The sequence below is a fragment of the Amphiura filiformis genome, chromosome 1 (genome assembly GCF_039555335.1).
Source record: "Amphiura filiformis chromosome 1, Afil_fr2py, whole genome shotgun sequence".
Classification (NCBI taxonomy): Eukaryota; Metazoa; Echinodermata; class Ophiuroidea; order Amphilepidida; family Amphiuridae; genus Amphiura; species Amphiura filiformis.
Window position 1 is genome coordinate 11,898,161 of NC_092628.1, and position 24,395 is coordinate 11,922,555.

The window sequence follows — 24,395 nt, forward strand, 5'->3', positions numbered from 1 at the left end:
ATTATGTATCACTATCATCAATGTCGTTCTATCATGGATTGTATCTCTGCTCTGATTGTAGGTGGTCAGTCCATGCAGACAGGTGGTCTCCGATTTATGCAAGGAACTGGGATGGTTTGTTGTTTACAATGGAAAGTGCAGTAATTGCAAAAGCAATCGAGCAGTGCACAGCGCTACTAGCTGAGACTATTCTCAGCTACTAGTCTTCTGTTCTTTGACTTTTCCGAAGCAGTCACTGTTGCCTGGATAAAACCGGAACACAAAATTCCAACAGGGCAAACCAGCCCTGTAATTTCGAGTCCCAAAGTCAATTATTCCAGTAAATTTTAATCAAGTTTATCTGCTCCCATTTTATCACAAACTCAACAATCCCGGCAGATCGATCCACATGTCAAAAGGTGGGCGAGATGCGATACCAGCTATCGAATGACGATTGTTGAAACTTCGTCGTGCTGCGCGGTATAGCTTAAGTACTGGATTACTGGCGGCGCTCACATCAAAAATTTGTGGTGGGGAAATTTAAAGGGGCATTTCGTGATCCACAGCCTCATCCCCACAATTTTCTCAAAAAGTTGAGATTTTTATATCACTGGAAACCTCTGGCTACATAATGTTTATGTACAAAAAATTTCTTGCAGATTAATTCGTTTAGCAAAGATATCGTGAAATTTGAATTTCGTTCTGGTGCACCAGAAAGAAATTACCACGCCTCATGGAGCAGTGTAATACACATAATCATGCATAACTCGCGAACGCAAAATCGGAATCAACTGAAATTTTGGGAATAGGTTTTTTTTCGTGGATAGTCTAATGAAAAATGACATAGATAGAGGATGCTAGGATCACGAAATACTCCTTTAAGGTGGTAGGTCTTTGGGAGCTAAAATATACCGGTAAAATAAATAAGGGTCTTTTGGAGCTACAAACAAGTATAAACAAGTCAAAATCAAGGTCTAAATCTCCAGAAATGTGAGTGAGCAATTTTACAGGCCAGTTTGGGGAAATGGGAGGTGTGGTTACCCCACAGAGGTCCACTATACACCTTTGGGTTACCCCCAGGGGCGTAGCAAGAGCATCAGGGGCCCATGGACAAGGAGCAGTATGGGCCCTTTTAAAGTCATAATGTACAATCTTATACTATGAATTTGGTTAATTTTTTTCAAACCTGATTTTTTGGCATATTTGTAATGTTTACACATGTCACAACTTGCACCTAAATGGAATCAGCCAAATTTGTTGTGTTTGTAGGTAAACAGAGCAAAGTTCGACATAAAGTCATGATTCAAAGAATTATGACTTTATGTCCTCCTATATATCATATAGTCTTCCTATAGCCATCATAGGCTTTAAAATGGTATATTTGACTTCAAACAATATCCAGATTCCAGAAGCGGGGTTATGGTCTCATATGTCCTCCTATAGCCATCATAGGCTTTAAAATGGTATATTATTTGACTTCAAACAATATCCAGATTCCAGAAGCGGGGTTATGTTTTTTTGAACTTTGCTCCTTCAACAAAATGGTAGCTTTTTTCGTTTCTACATGTGTCTCTTTTTCCACATTGCTGGCAATAAATATCAAACAGTCATAATTGGCGGTCCTTTCAATTTTCAAATCATCCCTAAGTCAACGAGGTACAAGAAAGTTCTCTCATTGTTAATTGTTGGTTGTATGATACCTATACAAAATACAATGTTTGGTAACCACCACTTGAACTTTAGCCAAAGCAAACGAAGACCAGAGCTATTAAAAATTCTATAGCCATCTAAGGTAGAAGCTTATAATCCTCTTCAACAACAGGATTATTGATTGGTGTTTGACTATCAAAATGAGATAGATGTCGTGCCAGCTAGAGGTACTGATGAATACGACCTTCATGCACATTTTACACTGTAACTCAGGATACAATTTAGGGAATTTACGGCTCATTCGTGCTATAAGGTCAAATATTGATTGATCCATATGAATAATTTGAGACACATTTTGGGGCATTTGGAAAATTTGACTGATATAGGGATATTCCACTTGATATCCATACACCCCCTATGAAAGACAACAAGACGTGACTTTAATCTTTCACACAGGGAGTGTAGATTTCAAATGGAGTCACCCATTCATGTAACCCAATTTGAAATTCACTCTCTTGTCATGTCTTCCATGGGGATATATGGATTTCAACTGGAATTGCCCATTAACTTTATATTGAAGTCCAAAACTAAATACTTCATTCAACACGTCATATTATAACGCATATTTATGTAAAAGTATCAAAAACAGGCTGAAATTAAATAAAGTTGCGGAAATTTTGAATTAAAAAAAATGAATTCAGTTTTAAAACTGAAAATTCCAATTACTATGTTATGAATGTATTTTTATACAAAAAAGGTCAAGTACTTATGGCTCCAAGAGCTGTAGACACATGGCTTGGTAATGGTGGACTGATCAAACCAAGTAAATAATAATGGAAATAGGTCCACCAGGTATCCCTTATCATAATACTAATCATGGCGTGTCCGTCCCTCTGTCCGGGCGCTATCGCGTGCGCGTGGCTCGCTAAACGCGGTGCGTATCGCGTAGTGCGCGGAGTATACCAACGGGCGCAATGCGAGCATCGGAAAGCATTACAGTGTGGTTAATTGTGCAGGTGCATCTCATCGGATTCCAAAACGGCCCACGTGCAGAGGCCTATTAGTAGTTTAGGTCAGGGCAAATAGGCCTATATGGGTAACGGGTGTTGGGTAATTAGAGATAGTCACAAGAACCACCCAACCCGAGAACTGCGAAATCTATAAGTTATAATAATGTAAGACAAACTACATCATGCAAATGAAACACTTATTATTACGCAAAATATGTCATTGATCCATTTTTTATTCCTTCCACACCAAATTGAGAGTAACAGTATTTCATGTCAACAATATGAACCGCACTAGTTTAGTTTCTGCTATCCACTATCATCTCATAACAGATAGCCAGGACCAATGGCCATGGCCCATAGCCAGGGGAGGGGGTGTATTCCAGCCCCAAAGTGACAAAAGAGTCCACTTTTCTGGTTGAAATACAAGGAGGGGAGGTCCACATTATAAAGAACAAACAACAAAGGAACCACTTATTCATGTTAAACAATTCAAATTAGCATGAATATTTTAGAGGGTTACGTTCACTTTTGGAAATTCCACCCCCCCCCCCCCCCAAAAAAAATCCAAAACATCCTAGCTATGGGCCTGCCAATGGCATACTTCATGATTAACATCAGACTTGCTTTGAGATAATTTGCTAGGATGGTGGTTAGCCAAACACATCTGTTTTCCTTATTCTTAATGATTTTTATATTTTAACCACTAGTTTTATTTAGGACATTTTCAGGACCTGACATGAAAGTCCACTTGCATTCATTTAATATGAACTTTTGCTACCAAGCCAATATATTTGTTCACTGCATTGTTTACTGCATGCCGATTACAAAAGATTCATTTTGAATTGCTCAATGGTTTGTTTACAAACTGATTTCTCGGGTAATAAATAATAATACCAGTAGCTTTTTAATAGAATGGAATTTGAGTAACGTAATAAGTTAAGAAATGTATCAAACTTGATTGACTCATTCAAGCTCATTCTGATACAATACACGCAGCAAGACAACAACAACAACTCAAGATCTGTACAGAGTGTACTTGCACAACAGCTGATATGTCTACCCCATCATGCTTTGCATTTACCACAATGAACGTACCATAGAAAATGTACATAAAATCCCTCACTTCAACTTTCAATTGCTTGCTCAAATTAGCGGTGCTTGGACTTTTGCTTTCAAAATAAGGTATTGTATAACCTGAGACCATATACTCGGGTAAAACTGTACATTTGCTTTCAATTTTTATGCGGATTTCTTATTTTTTGGATGTACTTGCTATGGACCAAGCAGATAGACTGTAATGCATGATGGGATACGCTCTTCAGCTGCTGTGGTGCACTTGTCAACAAGAGCTGTGTAAAGACAGCCCGGAACCATTCATATATAGTTATTACAATATGCCATGCCCGCTGGCAGAACAGAATGCATTTACATGTATTCTCCCTCTTCTACTTTTACATCTCAATCATAAGTGATTACTCCCAGAACAATAATTTTCCTTTAAATCAAAATACCTTTCACCTCAAACAGTAATTGGGCAATTCCAGTTGAAATCCATACACCCTCTATGGAATACATGACCTCACGGGGAGTGTGAATTTAAAAATGAATGAGTCCATTTGAAATCTACATTTCCTGTGTGGAAGATAACGGTCACATCTTCTATGTGGAGGGGTGTATGAATTTCATTTAGATTAGCCCATTTTGGCGACTTATCCACCTCCATTAAGATTATCTTAAATAAGGTTTTGGAAGTCCAATTCTGATTGAAACAACTTGGACCAATTTTACTTATTTTATGACACAACAAGTATTTCCCTTCAGGTGTCGAGAATAATTTACGATGGAGTATGTCCTATTTCAAATAGCGATCACAAGAGCATCACAGAGGCTTGTCACTTCGCCGCACTTGCTGTTAAGTGCTCTACTTGCTGTAACCGCCTGAAGACAGGTGAGGCACCATCAAGCTCTTCAGTGGCGTGCGCAGCACATTGAAAGTGGGGGGCAGGTTGTTCGGTTCCCCCAAATGGAGTCTGATTAGGAGTGTAAGGTGCGGCGAAATCAGTCATTTCGGGGAAATGACTGATTTTCCCCAAATGACCAACAAAAGTGCCCCCCCCCTTTGCGCACGCCACTGAAGCTCATGCAGAATTACCAAACCCGCACTTTGGTGGCCAATACTACTGATGACATTCATTGAGCCTTTTACCCAAGTTCCCGTCCCATAGAAACCAATGGTTAAGAACCAGATTGGGTGACTTTTCGGAGATTTGACCTGTCATTTAGGCTTAAAATTGCAGCTACCAACCATGAGCTCATGATGTACACTTTGCCAATCACATTCAGGTATTGGCGTTGCCAAGGCTCACACTTTAATAACAGCAAAATAATAATATAATAAAGTTATAAGGTACAAAAAGCACTACTAGCTAGCTATGTGACTATAAAATGTTCATGATTTTGCTGCTTGTGCTTGTTGTCTTGAAGACATCTCGGCTTGAATTTTGATGTTCATAACTTCTCCAACAACTGTGAAAGAAATGAGAAAATAAATAAATGTGTTACTAAAAGCATTTAGCATGCAACACCCTCATATAAAGAGCAAAACTATGTTATCCTTGATGAGCTTTTTATTCTAAGATTTTCCCAAAATTTGATGAAAACCCATGCTCATGCTAGTCCACAAAATGCATTGTGTTCACATAATTATCTGTGACATACCGTATATCGTTGAATAGTCACCCCGGGGGTGTTGCATTTTCTAAAAGGGAGCAGTTTATTAGAGATCATTTTTAGAACGATAATTCCCCTTGAAATCATTAGGTAAGCTTATGAAATGACAAACTATGAACTTAGGAACGATGACTTCCAGTTCACTTCCGGGTTTCGTTCAGACTTCAGCAGTTGTGTGTGCACCTTGGTAAGCTTACACTACAAGTCTACACAAGATAACATGGAAATATCAGCATTTTTGAAACATCTTGGTTGAAAAAATGGTGGGGGCATTTAATTGAAGGGAGCGACTATTTGAGGATATACTGTAAGCACTGAAGTAAGATGATCATTTTTAGAATGACCTCTTTAGTTGATTCATTTCATGAGCTAAAATCTAAATGGATTGACACCTTTCATACAGCTTAAGAAATTATAATTTTAATCCCCAAAATGTCACACTGGGTCAGTTAGGACCTTAGAACACGGTTGTGTTTTTTATCACCTTGTATGGTGTTATTTCTACATGACAATGATGTTTAACAATGACTCACTTTGTCTCATCTTGGATTTCTCTATTAGGATAGGTTGCACTTTCTCCATCTGTTTTGTCACAAATTCTATTTTTCTCTTCATGTAATCTTTGGCCTGCGGTAAAGTCTGCAAAATGGTACATAGATCACAGTTAAGCATGATACATACTTGTGTATGGATAGTGATCTACATGTACTTTGTTATGGTTGGAACAAAGTAACATAAATTTGCTTCACATCCGGAGTTTCTGTTTGCATGTGGGTGAACTGGTTTACTTGTTTCTTTGTTAGATAGCATTGTGGAAGGGCACTCAGGTTTCAGGTTTACATTTGTTATAATTTAGAAATGGGCCGCAAGTTCATCCAGCCATGACATTTGGAGAGAATTTTTTTTAAATATGATATACATTTAGAGCAATGTGTGGTATGGTGATTTTGCCTAACTTTACACACTGTTTTCTGCTGCAGTGAGAAAGTTAGGCAAATCAAACAGGCTGAAAGTTAGGCAAATTAAACATGCAGAAAGCTATCCCAACAATGCTCTACTGTGAAGCTTCTTCATTAAAACCCACTCAAACTCTGAGGCAGCTACTTGTCTCGCCTCAAGATAAAACTGAGAAGAAAGATATTACCGGACCAATATATTATTATTACATCCTCTGTCAGGGGAAAACCCTGAAGGCCAGTGTTCAGAATCCTACATTGGTGAGACTGATAGATCATTGAAAACCAGATTCTCAGAACACCGTTGTCCTAGTACTACCTTGTTGGAAGTCTCCCAGCACATCCACATTGAATCCCCCGGCCACCAAGTTGATCATGTTGATTTGGATGAGGTCAACATCCTTGACCGGGACGCTAGATACTTTGAAAGGGGTGTGAAGGAGTCAATTTACATCAGAGTCAACCAACCATCTCTCAACCGCAACAGGGGCTGATACAAGTTACCAAGAGTGTGCTTCCGGGTTTTGGGGTCAAGTGTCCAAAATGTCACTGATCCCAAACTTGCCAGTCTCCAGATGAAGGTCAAAGTTGTGACCGAAAATTTGAGGTACGTCTTAATTTTGTGTTGAGATCATAAGTTTAAATTTCTAATTATGAAGTTTACCAACACAGATGAACTTTCATGCAAGTTTTAAGGGGAAAAGGTATCTACTGTGAAGATTTTGAAATTTGATTCACACAAAATTCATAGATCCAAGCCAAAACATATTTGAATAGTCTACCTACAAGATTGATATTAATGTTTTTATATATTTTTACATATTTATTCTCTTCAAAAATGTTGTCATCATACCTTTTCTACATAGTAGCCAGTTCCAATGTCTATTAACACACTATTGACATCACTCAGGTTCCCTGGTACATAGAGCTAAAATATGTCAAAGTTAAGGAAATCTTAAAGTAACAAAAGTTAAAAGTTCTGATAAGATACTCTGTGCAATCAACTATTCAACAATCAAATTGGATCTTAGAGCACAGGTATCTCACCAATTCCAGGTTCCCAAGTTTTGGCTTGTCCTTGGCTCATCCATGTCAAAATTCCAGTTGCCGGTTACACAAATGTGCCAATTTCAAAAATAAATTCATGGTGGTGCATCTGACTAGCACAGATGCCCGACTATGATTCAGCTATCAGAATTGTAAACCCCATGAGAACCACCTGCCGATTGGCCAAAAAGAAGTTTTCATTATCAATTGGACCAATCAGCAACATGGTTAGAATAATTTCACAAGGCAAGAACAATTGGGGTGAATTATTTGCAAAGCACCATTCTGATTGGTGATTAAAGTAAAGATATCATGTAATTGACCAATCAGAGGCAATGTTAGATCGGCAGGTAGTACTCAGGGGGTTAACAGGAAATATTGATGTGCAAACAAGTCATTTCTTCATTTTCTTGACCACAGTAAGTTGGAAAAATCTTTGACAATGAGTATTATTTGATCCAAATTTTTACAAAACATGATAATGTAGACTAACGGTGCTGAATTCTACACCCGTACGTTTACTCGGATTCCCGCCCAGAAATTCAATTGGGAACCCGAGTACATAATTACCTATTTATGTGAGAGCCTTACTTATATTCAATTAACATTTTTTTTTTAATATAAAGGATACAGATGATGTCAGTGGCACCAGAATTTGTTTTCCTGAAAATAAACAACAAAACATGCAATTTCATAGTGTTAGACAAACAGAAACATGGAAACTGTTCTCTGAGACCAACAAAAAGCTTAAACTTTTGCACAGTCTTTAAATTGCTTAGATTAAAAATATTATATTTTTTATCTGTTACGGTACTAAAGAATGCTCAGCTCTAATATTCAGTGATCAATCAAAATATCTATCAAAATCTTCAAAGGTCCGAGGGCTTAAGTGGCTGTGCCACGGTATGGGGAGCATATCCCTAGTCAGAACTCTTGCCCCCCCCAAGTAAAAACCCAAAATTACAAAAATGTCAACTTTTTGCAACCACCTCTGAAATTCACCTTGCCCCCATGCCCCACCAAATATATTCCTGGTGCCACCACTAGTGGGTTTGCAATCTACTAATGTCACATGCCCAAACACCATTGTCAAAATTTCAATGTCACACTGGTCCACATTTTGTGACACTTTTTGTAAGACTTCAAAGTTGCAATCAACATCAGGTAATGAGATGAATTGATGTTAATTACACCACCTGATCAATTTTGTGACTAATTTTGCATTTTTCTCAAAAAATAACTACACACTGGTAACAAAAGTTGTGTATATTATAGGGGCAAGGAATCCAATTGATTCAAGACAAGTGGTTCATTGTGACATGTACATTCTAGCGGTACCTCTTTTCTTATCATAAATAACGTACCGCTTGTCTTGAGTCACTGAAATTCCAGTGTAGTAACTGGATTCCTTGTCCCTATAATACACATGACTTTTGTTACTAGTGTGTTATTATTTTTTTAGAAAAATGCAAAAATAGTCACAAATTTATCAAGGGGTGTAGTACCACCTTAAAGTCAGCATTGAGTTCATCTTGCTGTCTTTGAGACAACGTTTCATGGGTCCATAGCATATCAGCAGCCCTGTAGAGGTTTTTCCAAGCTTTTTGGTGGGCCCGCAACAGTTTTACAGGCTTGCGATCAGAGGGTCCATCTTATTTTAAAACATGCATGATTAATACAGAGATGCCACTCACTCAAAAAACCTGAAACTAGTGAGAAAAACCTGAAATTTAGCATGTTGACAGAATACAGGCCAAAAAGCCTCTAAAAGAACTGAAAATAAATAAATAATAAACTAGAAACGTCGCGGTTTTCGACGCAAGGCGTCGAATGGGATGCCTCCACCCTGGGGCGATTTAAATTTAAATGTGTACAAATCCAGTTTTAGTAATTTGACCTCCAATGACCCCTGGGTGTACTCCAAAATGACATGCCAAAAATTTGGCTCTAAATGTTGACTGTACCCACCAAGTTTCATGCCCATACGACCAATTTTATTAATTTGACCTTATATGACCCCCGGGTGACACTAAAATGACCTTCTAAAAATTGGCTCTAAATGTTGACTGTATCTACCAAGTTTCAGGCCCATGCGACCAATTTTATTAATTTGACCTTAGATGACCGCTGGTGACCCCGGATGATCCCAAAATGACCTTCCAAAAAATTGACTCTAAATTAATGTTGACTGTACCCACCAGGTTTCATGCCCATAAGACAATATTTAGTAATTTGACCTTAGATGACCCCTGGGTGACCCCGGATGACCCGGAAATGACCTTCCAAAAATTTGGCTCTAAATGTTGACTGTACCCACCAAGTTTCATGCCCATACGACCAATTTTATTAATTTGACCTTAGATGACCCCTGGGTGACCTCGGATGACCCCAAAATGACCAAAAAATTGACTCTAAATGTTGACTGTATCCACTAAGTTTCATGCCCATAAGACAATATTTAGTAATTTGACCTTAGATGGCCCCTGGGTGACCCTGGATGACCCCGAAATGACCTTCCAAAAATTTGGCTCTAAATGTTGACTGTACCCACTAAGTTTCATGCATATACAACAGTTTTTAGTAATTTGACCTTAAATGACCTTTGACCTCAGTATATGACCTTGAACCCCACCCAAAAAAAAGTAGCCAGAGTTTTTGACCATGACCCACCTATCCTGAAAATTTGAAGTCAATCCGCCCATCCATGCCCGAGATACAGCCTCCGGACGGACGGAAGCTCGGACGCTCGGACATTGTAAAAACAGTATGCCTCGCGGTGGAGGCATAAAAATGCAGGAATTTGAACTCACAAAAAACCTCAATTCAGACTAAAACCTGAAAAGTGGCATCTCTGTTAATGTTATATTCTCTGTCACTACATCTTACCATCATCTTCCGGTTTCAATTTGCCAATACTGTCTGATGACTCCAAGAATCTGCTTTGAGCCATTTTCAGCTGCTGAAGCGATGTCTGCAACATTTCTATCTCCTGAAAATGACACATTTATAAATTTAGGTTTTAAGAAAGATGCATGTACAAACAGGCTATTCCATTTTAAATCCACACTACCGGACTACCCCTGTGGATGATTTAGCTAAGTGGTCATGTGTTATATGGTGGGACCCCAAAATAGTGGGAGGCGTTACATTTTTCTCTCCTCTTTCAGATTTAACTTGTTGGTACAGAGCTATTCTTTGTCCAATTGCATAAAGTTTGGGCTCATTATACAGCTTGATTATTCTACTTTTCAAGTATGTTTCACAATTTGAAATTATCATTTGTTTAATTAGTGAAAAATATTAAAATGTTAACGAGGATAAACCTGGAGGATAAGTGGTGGAGGATAAGCGGTGGAGGAGTATGTGTAATCTCTATGAGAAATGTTGTGGAAACATGATATCTTAATGAATTTTAGATTTTATCATTGCCAAATTCTGTGCTATACATGCAAATCATATCTCAAATCAAAGCTTGTTCATTCATTATTCATATTCAACTATTAATTTGATCTATTTCATGTTTACAAGTACTCACTGAGAACCGTAAGTCACAAGACCCACAATTTTTCCCTATTCTCTACACACAAGTGCCTACATTTTCAGTCACAACACACGTTTTGGCTTTAAATTGTTGTATCTTGAGAATTATTCACCCTAAGATAGGAAAATTATACATTTTTGGAAAGCATTTTACCCCAGGAATCCAAATATGCAGTTAAAATAAATGTAGGATACACTCTAAAGAAAATATTTTCAAAAATGTAATAAATATTTGGTGCGTAAAGTTACGTACATTTTCACACCCTGTATCACCACTTTGGTCAATCATAACATAGCAAAAGTATACATTTTATTAAAGCTCATAGTTTTGCCTGCCACAAAATTAGATTATATTAGAGGTATTCCATATCAGTAGCAAATGCAATAAATTATCAATTTTCTAGTAAAATTAATTTTTTTCATGATATCACCCTATATATTTCTTTACACACCCTGTATACCAACATCAATTTTGCATTGTTGGATTCCTTGGAACATAAGCTTTCCAAAAATGTATATAGTTTTGTTGGTGTGAGATGTATAGTTTTAGACATGTATCAATTTAAGTGAAAATGAAGGCAAATGATCAAAATCAGTGCTTGTAACGCAAATGTGCCCCACCATAGGACACATGACCAAATGTCTTCCACAAAGGGAGTAGGGGTTTTGAATAGTTCTCAGACAATTGGGAAATTCCATTTGAAATACTCACTCCAGTTGTGGAAGAAATAGGTAAAGCCATAATACATGGGGAGTATGGGTTTCAAAATGATTAACTCTGACCAATTACATTTGAAAAACATACTCCCCCTGTGGAAGATATTTCCAAAATCTTCCACAGGGGTAGTGTGGATTTTAAATGGAACAGCCCAATGTAAGTGCGAGACAAATCACTAAATGTTTGATAAGGAAAAAAAAAAGGTTTGTCTCGAAAAGCATTTGAAAAAAAAAAAGAAACGTGGAAATTTCTTATTTCAAAAAAACAAAAACAATTTTCATTTTTCCGGAAAAATTTGGCGAAAATCTGATTTTTTTCTCAAAACACCATAAAAATACCAAGTCGGGAATAAAAAAACAAAAAATTCGCATTTGTTTTCAAACCACTCGTGAGCTTTGAGACAAACCTTTATTTTTTTTGGCCTAAAAATGAATAACAAAGTGGATATTCTCAAACCATGAGTCGCGTAAACCTGCTATTGCTTTAGCGATTACCTTGGGCAAATGAATTTCCCAACTTACACCGCCCACCTCCTAACCAACAGGAATGTGTTTACTCAATTTAAATTTATCTTAGAGTCCGAAGTTCTCCGTTTTATAAATGTTAAATTTCGTGTTGTTTTCCGTTTTAAGGCGTGTGAAAGTCGATTCGAGTTTATCGTCCCCCGGGCCCCCGCTCGCCTCACTTTTTGGAAACCAAAAATACCCACGTCAAATTTTCAATAATGCCAAAATAATTCATTATTTTCAAAGTATCCGTGTTATTGTTAGGTCAATATTAAATGAAATCTGATGAAATAATGAAAAATGAAAAAGTCACCTCACCAACCTGGAAAAAAAAAGTGACGATAAACTCGGAATTGACTTTTCATTTTTTTCATATTAAAAACAGTGAAGAAAAACGTAAACAGTATATTTCTATCTAGAACACTAACTAATCCAAAAGAAAAAGGTCATGAAACTGCAAATATATGACCCCTAAAGCAAGTACCGTAATGATCAATTTGAAGTAAATTTCAGTGAAATATTTAATCGGTTTGTGTATTTTGTTGAATGTACATTGGAAATTAGATCTGAATAAGCTTAAATTTTGCCTGTTGTTTGCAAAATGGCATTTTCCGTTTTCCATAAAACGGAAAACTTCGGGCTCTAATTTATCTTCTCTTTTGCTCCTTTCTTTTTCAACCCATCCTTTTGCTTTTTTTTTAACCCAACCAAAGTTAAAGGGGCACTGCGTGATCCACAGCCTCATCCCCCCACTTTTCCCAAAAAAAGTTGAGATTTTTACACCACTGGATACCTCTGGCTACATAATGTTTATGTACCAAATATTTCTTGCAGATTAATTCGTTTAGCAAAAATATCGCCAAATTTGAATTTCGTTCTGGTGCACCAGAGCGAAATTACAACACATTGTCTATGGAGCAGTGTAATACACATCATCATGCATAACTCGCAAACGCAAAATCGGAATCAACTGAAATTTTGGAAATAAGCTTTTTTCGTGGATATCTACTGAAAAATGTCATAAAAAGAGGATGCTAGGATCACGAAATCCTCCTTTAACTTGATACAAAATTATTGGACAAATATAATGTATGATTTCGGTCAAATTCTAGCTGCTTGTCGATCAACTGAATACTGCTTACTATACGGCTCTGTTCACAATCAATGGTAGAAATATGGTAACTGAGGGTCAAAATTTAAAACCTATTTTTTTGCAATATTTTTACTTATTACCTATAGAAATATGACTAAATTTTAATATTTCAAACATTTCAGAGCTTAATCTTTGGATTAAATGAGTTAAATTTTGGCAAACTTGTGAGATATTCCATAATTTTGTAAAAAAACATTAATTTTGTCAAGAAATCCAAATTTAGAAAAAGAATTGGATATTTTTAAAGAGGTAATCATTATTCAGTGGAGAAATATATAAAATCAAATTAAAATGAGTTTTTGTTTTATCATTTGGTTTATTCTACAAAATTTTGGCCATAAGTATAAAATTAAGAGACAAAATGCCAATTTGCTTAGGAAAGTTTTATTTTCTAAATATATTCTACAAGGACAATCTACATCAAATACCCTGCACAAATCCCTTCAGTAGGGGCTACTTTCCAATCCAACTCCCAGAAAAAATACAACTTTTTAGCGAAGTTAAAATTTTCACATACTTGTGTTTCGGAGGTGACAGTTAACAAAGTTGAGTGTTTCGGAGGTGACACAAATGTTAACATCATTTTTAATGACCCTGGATGTTCATACATTCATTAGCTCACCTTTATAATATAATTCACATCTTTTTCAATCATTCTAAATTACAAAATGATGAACAAACTTGTTCTGCTACCACATTTTTGTATCAATGCAATCATACGGTAAAGAACAATTAAAATAAGTCTGTACCAAACAGATCACAAGTTATAAAGTGTTCAGGTCTTCACCAAAGTTCAAGAATCAAAATTTATGACTTTTTTTGTAATGTATAAATTATTTTCCAGTTACAATTATTTACAAAATGATTACAATGCTTTCATACAAGTAAATTGAGTGTTTCGGAGGTGACATTATAGATGTTAACACAATATAAATGCAGAAATCAGTGCTGATTTGGTATGAAATAGGATCATAATTCCCATTAACTGACTTTTTTGTAAATGTATTTAATGATTTTTCAATTAAAAATTTTACTCTACAAAATGAATTGAAGGCTTTCATACAAGTAAATTAAGTGTTTCGGAGGTGACATAGATGTTAACACAATATATGCAGAAATGATATTGCCCATTTAAAGAGTTACATTACACATTAATTTTTGATCTAAATTAGTTAAATTGTGTAGTTAATTTGTAATGAATTGTGCAATGTGACATGTCTTCAGAATTAAACCAATTTCCAATTCCCCTTCCAGGCAGTAGAATAGGTTTTGACAACTGACTGATGAAATACAAATTGCAACTGAGCAACATCGAAGTTGTGAAAATTACTGGTCCCGAGATGTTGTGAGTTGTACCTATTACAATGTATATATGAAGTGCAATAAATAATATATCTTTTTAATTGTTTGTATATTTAGAACTACATGTATTACCAAAGGAGTAAGCTTAGTACTAATTGGTTGAAAAGCAATCTCTTGCGAATACTAAGCAGCTTTGATGCATTAGTATTTTATTGGACGTGATGGGGAGTCGTAAGTGCCAAACGCCTCATTTGGTTTGTAGGTTTTGAGGTTTTGGGGTTTTTGAAGGTCAAGTGGTCTACTTTGTGACTAAAAGTTGACCAAAATAGGGTTATTTCTAGGGAATAAGGTCCAAAAACTTTTTTGTTTCAGCAGTCAGCACCACCCCCCCCCCCCCATTCAATCCTGGCTACGGACCTGGTTATTTGAGTTTTCATCATAAAACAACCTTATTATAGATCAATGATACAACTAACATTTAGGCCTATAAATTAAGCCAGCCATTTTAAAGTTTGTACCGTATAAACTGCGGGCTGTGACACCCGGCCGGCACTTGGGGTCATGTCGCGGACTTCGAGTGTTTGGGTTCCGTGGTGGGCTCTGGTGTTGGAGACCTGGGGGGAAGGGGGGCACTGGCCTGGGCGCCTTTGGGGGGGCCGTCCTTGCCGGTCGAGGCAGGAGTCAGGCTGTTTCGGACGACGTGTGTTGCTGTCTTTCTGTGCGGGTGCGAGTCGTAGGTGATTGCCGGGGACGTGGAGGGCGGGGTCGATGCATTTGCGGCATCTTGCTGCGGGGTCGTGTTGAACGTCGGGCGTGTGGATCGGGTTCCGGATGGGGCCACCTGCGGCCTGGCCGGCACCGCTCCGCTGGTTGCCGGAGTCGGGGTTCATCGGCTCAAATTTCTCGGTCATGTACTGCGTCTTGATGATGGCGAGCCTGTGAAAGAATATGCGCTTTATATTCCACCACATGGGAAGAGGAAACTGGGACGGCCGCGCACACTGTACTTACAGTATGTCCAGCACCTCAAAATTGTTTCGCTTGCCCAAGATCGCATTAGTTGGAGAAAGCTAGTCGACTGATGATGATGATGATACTTAGTACCGTATGCATTGTTGTATGCCAACGCAAGGTTCTAATGTATACAATTCTATTAAATTATGCAAAAAGACAATGAAAATTGATTTCTTGGAGCTAAACGACCATAGGTGTTAAATGTAACCTTAATTTTATATTGTGTTATTTTTTTTAATTAATTTACGTTCTCTGTGGATGTGTGGGGTGTGGTTTCATGTAGATTTAAATACATTGAAAAAGAATATCTTGTTTTATAAATTATAATGTTTTCTCTCAGGTTTTTTCACTTTTCAGATTTCATATTTTCTTGGGCAGTTGCGTAACCTTAGGCCTTATAATAAGAATTGTCGATTTTTTTTCAATTTTGTTTTCTTTCCAACCACTAGCACCCTAGAAACCAACCAAACTAGTTCAGCACAATGCTTAAGAGTTGCCCATTTCAATTATGCAATTAAAAAAAAACCAAATGCATTAAAATGAAACAAAAATGTAAAAGGTAAAATCTTGAATAAATTAAATGTAGAAATTGGGAAGTAAATCGAGTACTTTCACATGATAAAATCCAAATCAGGTATTTGACCTACATTTACCCAGGCTTGGGCATTCTAAGTGCTTGAAAATTACAAAGAACTTTGAAATAGGATGTAAGAAAATGACCAATTAACCAAAACAGCTTTAATTTGTTCATAATTTTTACAAATAATAAAAGATTTAAATTACGAATTTCTATAAAACGATTAAAAGTGATTTAAATCACGATTTAAATCAGTAATTTAAATCAAACAGCCCTGGGCCTTTCAGCTAAGTTATAGCCTTTCTTTAATGTTTCTTAATAAAAATTGCTACAATTATCACTTTCTGTAATGAATTTGCAGTTGCAGTTGTAAAATGTATTAAAAAAGTAAATTATGTAAACACACATTTGAAACAAAATAACAGCGGAAGTGTCTCGGGCTTTTTGATCTCATTGTGAAGCTAATGTTAACATTAGTATGTCACCTCCGAAACATAGGAAAGTTAACTCAGAAACATGTGTATTTTAAAATTTATTCCAAAGTTCATTTGCCCAGAGTTGTTCTGAGAGTATTAACTTTTTGCAAGCTCTTGTCTGGAGGAGAATAATGTAAAAAACCACAACAAATATGGTGTAAATGTATGTTAAATGTTAAATCAGATCTGGTAACGGAGGTAGAAAACTAGTATATGTATCCAATATTTTAATTTATTAACATCAAACATGTACCAGTTTACATTCAAAGTGCAATATTCAGGTTACACTATTCATTTAATGATAAAACTACCATTAAACCTACAAATCTAGGGTTATTTACTCTGGAATTGCACAAAAGTGTTGTAAACATCGGGATGTCACCTCCGAAACACTATTTTTTAGTTCCATGTAACTTTTATAGATATTATGTTTACAATGAAAACAGGTTTGGTTCCACTAGAATGTACAAAGGGTGAGTAAGTACTACATTCACATTCAGTTGAAATGGGCTTCTCTAAAGCAAGGATAACCTGGATAATGTAACTGGGCGGTTTCGGACGTGACAACTTGTTTCGGAAGTGACAGGTGCTAACGGAAACTTTAGAATGCCTCGGAAATTTAAGCGATATGGTATTTTTTCATACCTGTCATTTATATGTGATATAAGTACAAAAGTAAAATTTTAGTGTGTTAAAAATAGAACTGTTACTGCCTATATTAATGTTATGATAAAAAATTAGTTGTTTCGGATGTGACCAAAAAGCTAACGGAAAAGTTAACACTCAATTTGAAACTTTCACAATTTTTTTTTAGGTCACAGATGAAATCTTTTTTTACAATGTAGTTGAAGCAGCATTAGTACAGGATACAGTTTGTGGGTAACTACAAAATTTAATCTTGTTTGTAGGAAACAATAGGTTTTCAAAAATAGGCATCAATTGTTAACGGAAAATGTCACCTCCGAAACACAGATTTACATCAACATGTCTTCAGAAATTAGATGGATAAAAACTGGGAAACCACGCTAGCATTTAAGTTTTGACACTTGCCTCTTACAGCAACTAAACAACAACTATGAATTCAATCCCTATAAAAAGTGGAGGCCCTGAAGAAAATGAACATGAAAACAGTAGGTATCCTAGGTGAATTCAAATTTGCCATCAAATTGCATCGTTTTATATATCAAATTAAAGCCCTTGAGTAAACTAAGCCAAAACTGAAAACCTTTTTTTCATAGCACTTTCCGTAGCAAAGTTACATCTTGTCAAATATTGACTTTCATCAAAAAGATTCAGCTAGCAAAATTCCCCAAAACGGCATTTCGGGGGTGTTTCTAGATCTTAGTCTCATGGCGATGGCAGCTTTTTTAATGGAACTGCTATCAAAATCCTCTAAAATTCCATGTGCGACTTGATTATCACCATAAAAATCATATATTTGGGTCAAGTGAAGTAGATAGAAAACATATTTATGTAGGTTTCCTTCACCCACCTATTCTCGAAAAAAATTCAAATTTCTATGTAAATATGCATTGTGTTGGGGCCCCGGTATCGGCGAATTCGCTGACTAGTAAATGTGTTAACTAAGGTTTGCCTAGGTTACCTAAAAACAGTTACCCTTCAAGTGGTAAGATAATCACCATGTTATTGGCTCCCAAATCTGAAAGGAGAAAGCTAGCAAGTTGGTTATGCTACCTGAGGTAGCCCCTGGTGGATAAAGTCTCCTTGCAAAAAAACAGCCAAATCAATCATGTTATTACAAAATTACATACCATTAACTGTCAATATTAAAGTTACAACACTGATTGTGAACAGAGCCACACTGTGTAATAACAATAGGTTACCTGGCGTCCCGTAGCCACTTTTATAAAACATCATCGTCTAAATCCAAAAAAATAAAATACACCATCATGCATGGCTCATAGAGCTAGATCTACTCCAAAAACATGAATACATTGTCATGATTGATTGAACCTACGAATTCGACAACCTTGTCCTTGTCTTGACAACAAGTCTCGTAATTTTTAATCGTGTTTTATTCACATCTACAGCTATGAACACGATCAATCTGTGTCCACATCTTCTCCAATACTTAAATAAAACATAATATATCGTTTTACCTGTTCTACTTCTTCTTTAAGCATGTTTAATTGAGGTAATTGAAGTGTCATCAGATCAACCTGCGCTCCTGGAGTCGACGCCATTTTGCCTTTTGTGAAGTTGAAGGGCGCCCTCAATAGTCTTGTCTTCATTTACAGGGTGTGCCAAACGAAAAAATCATAGCCATTTGGACTTCACACACTGCCCACGGAGGCTGGGGTAATAATCCAAAAAAAGGTACAAGTGTCCCTATAAGGCCAAAAAAAAAAAAAGGTTTGTCTCAAAGCTTGCGCGCGCGTTTGTAAAATCGCACGATTTGACAACAAAGAAATGCGGAAATTTTTTTATTTCAAAATTTTTTAGTTTTTGTTTTTCCAGAAAAAATCGGTGGAAAATCAAACTTTTTTCTCAAAATACCATGAAAAAAGTCAGGAATAAAAAAAAATAAAAAAAATCACATTTCGCATTTGTTTTTAAATTTCCCGTGAGCTTTGAGACAACCTTTTTTTTTTTTTTGGCCTAAGTGGGTGTCGATTCAGGTGCATGCAAGAGAATCATTCTGACCAAAATCAGATCTTTTCCCCCTTTACAAACCTATAGGCCTATTTTTGACAAATTTCACAGAAAGGTCTGCATGATTTGGGGTAGGCCTATATTAATCTAAAATTTTGACATTTTTGGGCTTTGGCCCAATTTTGCCATTTTTTACAAACACAGACCTTTTGCTGATTTATGAGGGGTGTCGGCCGAGCAGGGCTGTCAACTCTCACGCATTGGCCGTGAGTCTCACGCATTGGGTCACTTTCTCACGGTCTCACGCCAAGGTAGTATAATCTCACGGCAAGGTAGTAAAGCTCACGCAAAAAGCTGGTAAATGAGTAAAATCTCACGCATCGTCATGAATAATTTGTTGCTCCAAACCCCCCGCTTTTCACATTCTCGAGCGCCGTGGCTCAAATAATCATGGTACAAAATGAACATTAGAGTCGGCAAATCCCGGTACGTCTCTGTCTCACGCCAAGCAATTCCAAAAAGTTGACAGCCCTGCGGCCGAGTGTTGTAAACCCCCACCCCAGTTCGGCAGGTTTAACCTCCATTTTAATAGTCAAATGTAATAAAAAAAACCAGACCCATCCCGGGACCCATCAACATAATAGCAACACCATACTGAACCAAACTGTAGTAACGCGGTGAAAATGCGACATACCAGCATGGCGGCCTTTTCTATACAGTAGCCCCTGGGCATGGACCAACCTTGACAACCAGTCTCGTAAAGATGCAATTTTGTCTAAGTTGCCCTCATAAAACTTCATTTTTTAACAAAATCCTCACCTAACCAAATGGGTATAAAGGGGATGGTATTAAAGGGAGCAGACTTTTTCCCTCCAGCAAATTGAGGACAGAAAAAAGGAAATTTTGCTTCAATCAGCCCTTTTGATGCTCTTTCCCTATTATCTTGGGACCAAATTATGCGTATTCAACCAGCAGCTATTTACCCCTTCTTCGTCCCAGCCCATTGTAGCCTCCACCTAATGTAATGCACTTGCACTGGCACATTCTTCTTGAAATTATAACAAAATTTCTTTTGCCCATGGCACCACTAGATACAATCGGTGCACCCCCCCACCCCACACTCACTAGGCCATTCCCAGAAACCTCCGAGGGGCCTGATAACTTAATGTGGAACAAATGGGCTGATTTTTCACTTTTCTGGTGTAAACCCAAGGAGCTCAAGTCCCCAAAGCCACCCCTTGGCATGCACTTATACAACCCCACACCCGCATACTATGCATAGAGACACCCCGGGGGGATCACTCGCATACCAAAGTGGTATGCATGCTCGTCCCAGCACCTTAAAAATGGACCCTAAATAGCGTAATCTGTGTGGAAAAATTTTACCCCTTATTGGCGTAAGGCTCTGTAAATCTTACCCCTAAAATATGGCGTAATTCGGCGTAAGACACTAAAATGGACCCCTAAATGGCGTAAATTCTAAAACAAACCCACTGAAAATGAAAAAATATACCCTAAACGTCGAAACTTTACCTGAAAAGCACCCTTTTTTCTAAAAACGTCGACGCCGCCACAAGGCCAAATATCAACCCTTTTTCGACGTTTTTGGGGACGAGCATGCGTACCACTTTGGTATGCGAGTGACCCCCCCGGGAGAGACACTCATTATTACACCACACAAAAACAAATGTTTATCACTGTATCTTTCAGTTTTATTTTAAGATATTCTAAAAATGGCTACCGTGAACATAAAATAGGATATAAGGGTCCGATTCACCAACAACTGTAGTCTGAACAGTACAGTATGACCTGTTTTAGTCATTGTAAACCCTTGCAAGGGGACTAAAATGTATCTCCAAAAATGTTTGAATTTACTGAATACTGATACGTATTATGTACAGGGTGTCCCAAAAAAGAGGCCCCTCATTGCGCCCTCTTTTTCTCCTATTTCAGAAAAGTTGATCAAATATATGTTGGTATGTAAAGAAGCCTGTACCTGTTAGCTTTATAAACCGAAAAAATTATTTCAATCGGCTCATAACTTTTGAAGATACACCATTTAAAAGAAATGTATCCATTTTTCACTCTGTCCACGGAGGAGGTTTGGCTACTTCAAAGATTGAAAAGTGCATACCATGCATGAATATAAAACATTCCTCGATGATAACTTAATAAAATAACAACTTTATTTTAGGGAATGGTGGGCTTATGGGTTATGGATTTTGTTAAGTGTCATTAATTTGGGTGAAATTTATGTGGGATGGGACTTCTTTTGCTATACTTGCAATTACTTATGTTTTTCTCGGTTATTTTATGCATTTTTGTTTTATTATGTTTCTTACTTTCTTACTTTATTGTTTCTTGCTTTCTTTTTATTGACAACATAAGTCATTTCTCTTTTTGGAATATAAGGTAGCCCTGAAAAGGGTTGTTTAGTTTGTCATTGGTTCTTTTGAAGTGAGTTTACTGTGCTGCTCTGCCCTCTACCTGGTTGCCTCCTTGACGAATACAGGTTTCAGCCCTAGTCCTCATTGCATCAATTGCGTCAACCTTGTGCGCCGGATATAGCAGTAAATACGTTTGCACAGATCTTGAATTTTGCCACAAATGAAGAAATCAAATGGTGTGAGGTCTGTTGATCTTGCAGGCCACTCCACAGCATGACCCATCCCAACCACTTTGTTTGCTATCCGTGGACAGAGTGAAAAACGGGTACTTGTCTTTAAAAGGGCATATCTTCAAAAGTTGTGAGCCGATTGAAATAATTGTTTTGGTTTATTAAAGCTAACAATTAAAGGTTTCTTAACATACCAAAATATATTTGATCAACTTTTCAGAAATAGGTGAAAAAGAGGGCGCAATGAGGGGCCTCTTTTTTTGGGACACCCTGTAGCAGCTACATGTAGATAGACATATGGATTGCAAAGCGTAATGAATTGTGCAGTAAGTTTTAGTTAAGGAGTGAAGCAGATGCACTAAGGCGACATAATAAAACATCAGAGTTTTGGAAATACATGTAAATCTAATACTGGAACTTACTTTTTGCAATTATTGCTACGTTGCGTCTGGAACCACCAGACTTCATCAGGTAACTGACCCGTTGGGCTGGTGAAGTCTGGTGGTTCCAGATGCAACATAGCAATAGTTGCAAAAAGTAAGTTCCAGTATTAGATTTATAAACTCTGTTCGAAACTACTGGATGACTAAGAACATTCACTCCTAATAAAACATCCTTTTCTACAGGCGGACAGAAGTAGAGTCGGTCAGTCGGTCAGGCACTTTTCTTATCAATTTGCAAATGGCTGATGACCCTAAAAATGACCAAAATCAGTAAAATTTATGCATTTGCTCATATTTTTTCAGTCCAAATCAATCCACTTCAAAAGTGGCTGATTTTACATGCATACAACAAAAAATAGATATCCTCAAAATGCAACATTTGGGTCAAATGGGCCCATAGTATGGTGTTAAGGTTTTGTTGTGTTTTTTGTCGCCATGAAAACGTATGTCATACAATATAGTGCATCAACTCGGTACCTTTTACTGAAACTTGTTACAGAGTATAAATCCATTATCCATGTCCCAGACACTAATCCCTATTCCAGAAAAATGCGGCACTTTTAGAAAAAAAATATTCTTCTGTTTTGCCAAATGAAACATAACTAAATCCCAATCCGTTCATTAGTTATTCCTAACTGTGAAAGTCAAATTTTAATTTTTAGTCAAGTTTTGGAAAAATGGCCACAAACAAGCCCAAAGACATGTTTGTATGAAGACTAATTTGGATTTATTTTACTCAGGGATCATGGATCTTCTAAGGTACTGCGAGGGCTCTGATCAAGAGCTAAGTTTCAGTCACAAAATTCAAAGACTTGTGCCAAGTCTTTGAATTTTGTGACTGACATTGTCAGAAATCATGCAAAATTGCATGTTTTTTACTTTTATTGCCAGTTAGAACTAACTAAAGGATTAAGATTTAGCTATGTTTCATTTGGCAAAACAGATTTTTTTTTACCAAAGATATTACTGCTGTATTTTTCTGGGATAGGTAGTAAGCTTCAAGACATGGCCTACAATGTAAACAATCCAGTGGTACAAAATTTTTCTTACTACATTTTAAAATAGGTGACTGTGAAATGCAAACATTCTCTGTTTAGTTCATTAATTCACACACAATTCATAATTTAATTGTCCCCATCTTTCAGCTTCGACCATTTTGAATCAACATTATCCTAAATTATTGTCATATTTGATGAGTACAAAATAAAGCCATTGGATAATTAAGAGATAGTCTATAATCTCATGTTTACAAAATACAGGGTTTCTCAGAATGTTAAGTACCCAATGCTACCAGTACATTTACCATAACCTTTATTAGCCATCCGTATATCAATATAAAAGTGAGTTGTTGTTGTTTTATTCCATAATGGATCTTGTTGTGCACACAAAGAAACGTAACCATGCAGATGGTCAAGTGGTTTAAACTACCGCAGTAACTGTTATATGGATGGGTACTTATCATTCTGGGACACCCTGTATATGCCATAATGTATACTATTACAGTATGATAAAAAAAATAGTAAATAAAAACAACACAACAGTAAAGCCTAAAGGAGCAACTGGACCTTATTAACTTGTATTATCACAGGTCCTGTAGTCGGTTACAGAACAGAGTGAACACAAAGAAATTGACCCCTTAGCTCCCCTGGTTTGGTTATAAACACAATGCTTAACCCTAACATGACCAGGCAAGTGGGCTAATGCGCCTCTAACTGCAACACAATCAGCACTGTACATGCATCGGATAACCAAACTGTGTTCATTTTGTAGCAAAATTTCTTAGGGTTATAACAATTTCTCCTATAAAAATGTGCAGTACTTATAGGTTAATGAACGCGTATTACTTGTTGGGAGAGAAATTATAGAAAATAATATACACACGCTGATGGTGATGGTGACGCATCAACATCAGTGCAAGTGCATTATTTTGTCTAATTTCTCGAGCAATAAGTAATACAAGTTTATTAATCTATTTCATACACGAGAAGAAAAAAACATGTGATTTTTACTTTTTTTATATAACAAATTATCACTAAAAATGTTGGCAAACAGAACCAAATATAA

General features: G+C 36.9%; 1 protein-coding gene across 1 annotated transcript; it reads right to left on the bottom strand.

Moving 5' to 3' along the window:
- Positions 1–4,747: 4,747 nt before the first annotated feature.
- LOC140154120 (prefoldin subunit 5-like) lies at positions 4,748–18,910 on the bottom strand. The gene is made up of 6 exons (XM_072176760.1): positions 18,779–18,910; positions 10,259–10,361; positions 8,004–8,035; positions 7,179–7,253; positions 5,903–6,008; positions 4,748–5,165 (listed from the first exon to the last, which is right to left on the bottom strand). Exons 1-6 carry the CDS (start codon positions 18,908–18,910, stop codon positions 5,089–5,091), a joined length of 525 nt encoding a protein of 174 aa, XP_072032861.1. The 3' UTR covers positions 4,748–5,088.
- Positions 18,911–24,395: the final 5,485 nt, after the last annotated feature.

What these genes read in the sequence shown, in the direction of transcription:
- LOC140154120 (XM_072176760.1), bottom strand. Translation starts at nt 18,910, where the DNA reads ATGAAGACAAGACTATTGAGGGCGCCCTTCAACTTCACAAAAGGCAAA. An exon ending in ATTGAAACCGGAAGATGATG is followed by an intron (nt 8,036 to 10,258) that starts GTAAGATGTAGT and finishes GTTTATTTTCAG; the next exon opens with GAAAACAAATTCTGGTGCCA. An exon ending in CTGGCTACTATGTAGAAAAG is followed by an intron (nt 6,009 to 7,178) that starts GTATGATGACAA and finishes ACCATTTTGCAG; the next exon opens with ACTTTACCGCAGGCCAAAGA.